Genomic DNA, 7416 nt, shown 5'->3' on the forward strand with positions numbered 1-7416 from the left:
TATGAACCGAATATTGTAAACGTGCTCCATGTCACGGAACTACTCATATATTTGATGTCACATAGTTACCAACTTTTGATAATTCAATAGTCTTAAAATTATACCATATAAGCATGTATTCGCATATATTATTCTTTCCAAAAAAGGAAACTTCGTATGTTTTTCATAATGAATAACTAAATATAATGTAGCCAAAGTTTAACCATAGAATAATGCAACATCTTTCTTAATCAAATCACTTCATTCACAAGATACATTTTAGTTACCCTACTATACACCACAGTTAGCTGTTCGTATATAGGACAACCTACACCCTAAATATCTTAATTAAACTAGAACACTATCTGGTAGCAAGTTCAAACTCCCATCAGGAGAAAAACAAACAATAGGTAGATTACAACAGAAAACACACAAAGTTACAATTCGAAATTATTCAAGTAAATCATCACTCAGTTCCCTGAAAGATAGTATAACGAGTAATCTAATATTCAATTTTTTAAAATGATGTTTTACATCCCTAAATGTTTAAAATTCAGATAAAGTTATTTCCTTAGTAGTAAAAATGGCAATCGAGTAATTTACTATATAAAGGAATAACTTAATCGATATTTTGAACGAGAGATAAAAATATCATTTTAAAGGATAAGAGATTAAACCGTTCAACACACTATTTTTGAGGAATCAAATTATTAATTTATTCGAAATTATTTTTTGACTAGGTTGAAATTAGATAGTAAATATGATCCCCTCAAGTTGCTTTAACAAGGGGTGATTGAGGAATTGGTGAATGAGGCGACATAGCAGTTTCATGATCAAACCTTCTACTTGAAGAGAAGCTGAGCCTGAGATTTCGTTGCCAACTTTTGACTTGCATTGCAGGCTTCTTTGTTTCTTTCCCAACGAATGTTCTGATTCTTCCCAATGCAACTTCTACTGTTTCATCATCCATGTTAGCAAAACAAACCCTAAACCAACCAGGCTCAGAACAACTGAAGGAAGATCCTGGTGAAACATTGAGCTTCACCTCATTGATAATCACATGCCACAGCATCATTTCAGCTTCAAATGTTTGTTCCTTTAACAAACTCTTCAAGTTCATCCAGCAGAAAAGTCCTGCATTGCTTGGAAACCTTGTAATGTTAACCTCTTCAAGCACTTTTGAGAATATGTTATGTCTCTTTGCTAGCCTTTTTGAACTCTCAGCAAGAAACTTATCAACAAATCTATCATCTGAGAGCATTGAAGCAAGCATGTGTTGAGTTTGTGATGAGACTAATCCAAAGCTTGACATTTTCCTTCCACAGTTCACAACTACATCATTGAATGAATAAACTATACCAACCCTAAAACCAGGGAACCCCATGTCCTTAGATAAACTATATATAATGTGAATGAGGTCCTTTTTGCATGATTCCATTTCTTGTATCACTTCAGAGACACTAACATAGCTAGGGGAACTGAACACTGTAGCTGCATAGATTTCATCACAAACTAGATGAATGTTGTTCTCATTGATGAAGCTTACTAGGCTCTTCAATGTGTCTCTGTCTAAGGTTGTTCCTAAAGGGTTTGATGGGTTTGTTATGATCAAACCCTTCACATTGATGTTGTTCTCTTTGGCTTTATTGTAAGCTTCTTCAAGAGCTGATCTTGTTATCTTGAAATTGTTGGAGCTATCACATTGAACAGGAATTAGTTGCAACCCAGTTCTCCAACACAAATCACGGAGGAATCTGCAATAAAATAAAATATGAAACATATTACTTATTGTAAAGATATATAGTTTATATGTATATTTCAGGATTATATGTCCTTAAATATAATATATAAAAGAGAATAAGATATGAGACATGTATTATTTTGTTTAGTTTTAGAAATATTTTTATAAAAAATGATTAAATATGACATATGTCAAGATTTTAAAGACTATAAAAGATAATTTATCTCCTTATACCAAGATATATTTTATTCTCAATATAAAAATGTGGCAAAAGTATCACATCATTTGTAAATCAATACTACTTAAATAAATAAAGCATGCATGTCATTCTTGTATAACACGATGAAAAGATTGACAAGACTTATAAATCAAGTTTGTCACTTCTCAATGGAGTCATGATTTGAGCAACTAATCAAGTTTCTCTTTTGACCAATTGATTAGTCATTGTCTATAAGGTCTCCATGCATTAAATACGAGGTGGTAAAACAAAGCTTTGAGACAGGAGAATTTATGCATATATACTTCTTAGGAAATTGCTTAGAAAGATCCTTTATTTCAAACACTACCCACGATAAAATGCCTGGAAATCTCGTTATCAAACTTTGAAATTAGCTTTCAACATCTCTGACCATGCAAAATTTCACAGAGTACGATGTGAGTCATGTTTAATACTGAGAATATTTTTTGAAGACCAACCCTTTGAACACTGTTGATAAGTTAGAAATTATAACATCTTCAACATTTGAATATATATGGTGACTATGTAACGTTTTGGTTGTGCTGACATTACAATTTGAGTATGAATAATGATATTTTCTTAATCAAATATGGATAAGTTTAAGTTGCATGCCCTTTGATTTTGAAATAAGTTTTTGAAGATGTATGTAGAAATAAAAAATAATGAAAATTAAAAAATAATAAATAATTTATTATAAAAATTAATAAATTTGAATTGTTTAAATAACTACACCTCTCGGTATAAAATTTTCAGGCTCATGGTGTGAGTTGTCACACAAGGTCAATGGTCACTGTTGTTACACACATGAGGAACAGCATGCTTGTTGACTACTAAGACATCGTACGGATGGTTGATTATTTATTTACTATTATTCATTAATTTATTTCAAATTAATGATCAAATGGTATAAAATTGCACTTGATTATTAAGTATTATATTAGATTATATTAGGTCAAATGTTAAATTTTTAAATGATAATACATGTTAGGAGAGCAATTAAAAAAAATTAATTGTTTACTCCTATAATATAATGAAAGTGAAACTTTATAATTGACTCAGAACAATACAAAACATTTCATCTTAATAATAAAACCTATGAAGAATGCATCTTAAAGAGTCAATTCTTTTAATTTTTTAGTTGGACCTCATTAGTTTGATTAATATGAACGCAAGCTTCATCTAATTTGATTTTGCAACCAAAATCCTTCACTACCACGCCACATAGATTTCATGCTTAAATTTCAAACGTGGCATCTTAGATAACGTAATCTTTCAATATGTTAATTCCACATTATAATAGAAACCACATATATATATATATATATATATATATATAACTTTATTTTCGTAACATCTTTAAATTACTTATCATAATGAAGAAATACGGGGGATTTGTTTTATTCTTTGAAAGAATTAGATTGGCATTAATTTTGACAATCAAAACCATTTTGTGCATAAATCGTGAGATTGAGCTAGCAACTAACCTAACGTTATTTATTATTATTGAAATATTAAATTGGTGTCAACTATCTATGATTGATATATTAAACACATATTTTTATTCATAAGAAATTAAATTGATGATGACATCTCTTTTATTAAATTAAATTGATACCACTTTTCATCTTTCAAATATAACTTAAATTGATCTTCCATTATCTTTCCAAGAATAAAATAATGTCAATCCAGTACCAAATGGCTTAGTTTTTTAACCTTTTTCAAATAGCATGTAAATACATTGAAGCTCTCTCTCTTTTTGATCAAAACAAAGCATATAATTGTAACACTTTATGTATGCGTCCTTTTCTTTTCCGACTTTGAACATATGATGGGTGTGAAAAACTAGAATTATCCACCTCTTATCTTATATGTTGTTGCCAATAATAAATTATGTCATATCAATTCAAAATTTTAACTCATTATTATTAAAGTTATTTTTGCTTAATTTTTATTTATATAAAACAACCTATGAGATAAGGTTTGTGACTAACAAATATCTATTCATGTGAAAGAAACAGTGACATACATTGAATGAACACAGATATTAAGAGAGGGTACATACGCTGGATAGTAAGGAGTAGGAACAAGAAAAGCATCTCCAGGATCAGCCAAGCAGAACATTATTAGTTCATTTGCACCTGTAGCCCCTCCACTCATCACTATACGGTTTGGATCAAATCTGACCCTACCACCTCTTACTTTAGACATAAAATTTGCCACAGCCTGAAAACAAAATTTGGATAATAGAAAACCATTAATTGATATCTTATTATCGATCTATCTATATACTTTTTTACAGGCAAATATTAATATTTATAGTGAATATATGAGACTTGAACTTTCAATATTCTTATCTCTCTATTCCTTAATCGATATATATAAAGTGCTCAATTATCATTGCAGAGAAATGGTAAGTTTTCTTGTTGCTTACAGTTCTGAACTCTGGAAGCCCATGATAGTCCTGAAAGTTAGCAATGTCTCTGAACTTATGCACTCCTTCAGGGGTGCAAATGGAAGCCTTGGGATTATTCTTTATCCATTCTTCAATCAGATCAAAGCAGAGCTGGGATAAAAACAAATATGAGAAATTATGCATAAGCATTCTACTCAACTTATCAAACAAGTGTATCTCACTATGCTACAAAACTTCATAATATATATTTAATATATAATGGTTTTTATGTGTGTGTGTGTGAATCTTGCATGTTTACCTGATTCTCTGCAAGACCCATTTGGATAACACCTTGAGGATTCTTTGAAGGGTGGAATGGATTCTTATCATAAGCTTTCCACCCATCAAAGTAAGGAGAATTTTCCCCATGCTTGTCATTGGTTGCAATCTTGGAGAGAAGTTGGTTACTCTTAGACCCCAAACCCATGTTAAATACTTGCTTGGAAGTTATAACTTAAAAGGTTTTTCTTCTTTGAGTAACAAAGGATGTAGATCGTGTTCAGAGAAAATGGGAGAAGATAGTTAGTATTTATAGGCACTGGATATAGAGTTATGGTATAGAACACATGCAAAAGAGAAATCAAACTTCATAACCTATGAAGACTGAAAGAAAAAGAAATAAGCAATGGAATAATGGACTTGTGTGTCTATTGGTCAAACGCGAATTGTTGCGTGCATTCTTATGATTCCATGAGGTGATCACCACGTGTGAGGAGAGGACACACATTTCAATCTGAATGTTTCTTTTGTTACTTTTTTGTTTTTAAATTTTTTCTTTCATTCCTATAATAATATATGATTAACCCCGAAGCAATAAATGTGACACTATTGGAGACATGTGATCTTGTTATTAAGGAAAAGTGGTGCTTAACAGAAAAGAAAAGATTTCATACAGAAAACTAACTAGTTGTAAATATGTTAGGTATTAGTTCATTCATATAACTAGTTTAGCAAGAAATTAATAAATATAGTGGGAATTTTTGTGCAGCCCGAAGTTTCTTTATAGGGTAAAGTTGTCCCTCTAATTTTTGAATGGACATGGGACTTTATAAAATAAAAACCTTAATCAAGATTAGTTTACAAAAAGTGCAATGGTCCTTTTAATGTGCAACTAGCATTACCCATTCCTAACTACTTGTGTCTAGTGGAAAAGCAAAACTTAAAATCGGTATTTAATCTATTGGTATCTAAAATTTTGCGTGTTTGGTAATACTATTAATATCTAAAAGTTCAGTGTGTTTTGATAATGCTATAGCTATTGTCTAATGTCAGAGACTAAAAAAATCAGCATTTAACTACTAATCAATAAAAAAGTTTATCAGGGCAAAATCAAAAGCACTCTCAACTTTCATAAGTAAATAAACCATTAATGCAGCATGGGAAATAAAAGTACAGAGAAACAAGTCCAGGGCAATAAAAATGTACTAAACTTGTATTAGAATAGCATAAGAGGTGCTAATCTAATATAATAAAAAGTCAATGAAAATTTAACTACAAACATCCTTAAGAAATGTAAAAAGATTTTAATTTACCAAGAAATGTAAAAAGAAACTGATGGCCAAATTTTGCCGAATACAAGGACCAAGATTTTAATTTAATCAACTCCACTATCAATTTAATAAAATGTTTTATATTGTATCTATCTATTTTAAATTCTTCAACAATATACAAATTTAAATTATTTGAGATGCAATCATAAAACGAAACCAAACTAAACTATTATTTTCGCTTCCATCTAATTGTCTGAATTTTTGTATTCCTCTCATTCACATAATTATCAATACAAAAGAAAAAATCACGATACTATTTTTCTTTGTTATCGGCATCATTGGTATATAACTATGCATGACTACTAATATCCATGCAAACTTTTAGTATAAACACTATTATATATATAAATAAACAAAGAATGAAGTGAAAATATAATCTTCTTTAATTTACGTAACGATAATTTTACAATTTGAAACATATTTTCCTTTTGTCGGTTGTCATAAATTGCCTTATATAGTTTTTCATTAAAACTTGTAATACATAAAGAAAGGTACTGACTTTAAAATGGACTTTTTGGCCGGTATTTGGACTGTATTCTAGATAGAGTAAAGTTGACTATGGGAGTGGCTAGACCAAGATAGTTAAGGCACATTAACTGATGAATATAGCTGTAGGCTGTGGACACTTAAATTTTAAGGGTAGGGAGAGAGGAAAAGCCCTTGTGGGACGGCAAGATAAATTGTTAACGTGTCAAGTTTTGGTCCCTAAATCACTTGATGCCCACGTTGTCCCAATTTTACTTGCTTTGCTATTGCTACGATGCTTCCAAGCAATTGGTACCAAAGAAAATCTTGGGTTTGTGTTTCAATGTTTAGTAAATATGATAACATGACCATGAAGCATGTTTAACATGTGTTATCGATGGGGTTGTGGAATGGCATGGCATAGCAATGATGTTTTTGGGTTGAACGGAGTTGATGTTAGCCTTGGATGTGTTGTATTGAGCTTTAATTGGGTTAGGGATTGGCCTTGGAGCATCTGGACAATGTTGAATTACATTGAGGATTGGCCTCAAACTGTCTTTGGGCGAATACCTAAAAAGAGACTCTGATGGTCAAATAAATATTTATATACGACATGCGTATGGTAGAGAGAGTAAGGTAGAGAAAAATGATGACACTTCTTGTATAAATAGTCTCCTCTTTTTATATTAAATGTGACGAGCTTATCTTTTGCTAAAGGATAGTCAAGTGATGTCATGACTAAGGTCATGAACATGTGTTTTTCAATTAGTCATTATGTCAGCCTTATATATAGTATAAGCTGATGGAGATTCTGAGATGCCCTCTAGAGGAGTCATCTCTTGTAAGTTACCTCACATACTAATTCATATATGATTGTAACACCAAACATGTTGAGATGCATTTGGAAGATCTAAATGTTCTTATTTGATCACTTGTGTCTTGTATGCTAGAGAATGAGATAAGAGAATGTATATTTTGAATTTGTAAGTGT

General features: G+C 30.8%; 1 protein-coding gene across 1 annotated transcript; it reads right to left on the reverse strand.

The window, feature by feature from the left end:
- LOC109359263 (1-aminocyclopropane-1-carboxylate synthase 1-like) lies at positions 206-5057 on the reverse strand. The gene is made up of 4 exons (XM_019603858.1): positions 4670-5057; positions 4390-4521; positions 4021-4181; positions 206-1733 (listed from the first exon to the last, which is right to left on the reverse strand). Exons 1-4 carry the CDS (start codon positions 4835-4837, stop codon positions 749-751), a joined length of 1446 nt encoding a protein of 481 aa, XP_019459403.1. The 5' UTR covers positions 4838-5057; the 3' UTR covers positions 206-748.

The sequence above is a fragment of the Lupinus angustifolius genome, chromosome LG11, assembly GCF_001865875.1.
Source record: "Lupinus angustifolius cultivar Tanjil chromosome LG11, LupAngTanjil_v1.0, whole genome shotgun sequence".
Lineage (NCBI taxonomy): Eukaryota > Viridiplantae > Streptophyta > Magnoliopsida > Fabales > Fabaceae > Lupinus > Lupinus angustifolius.

Coding starts and splice junctions, on each gene's coding strand:
- LOC109359263 (XM_019603858.1), bottom strand. CDS start 4,837: ATGGGTTTGGGGTCTAAGAGTAACCAACTTCTCTCCAAGATTGCAACC. Junction 4,522..4,669: donor TGGGTCTTGCAGAGAATCAG/GTAAACATGCAA, acceptor TTTTTATCCCAG/CTCTGCTTTGATCTGATTGA. Junction 1,734..4,020: donor CCTACTCCTTACTATCCAGC/GTATGTACCCTC, acceptor ATTTTATTGCAG/ATTCCTCCGTGATTTGTGTT.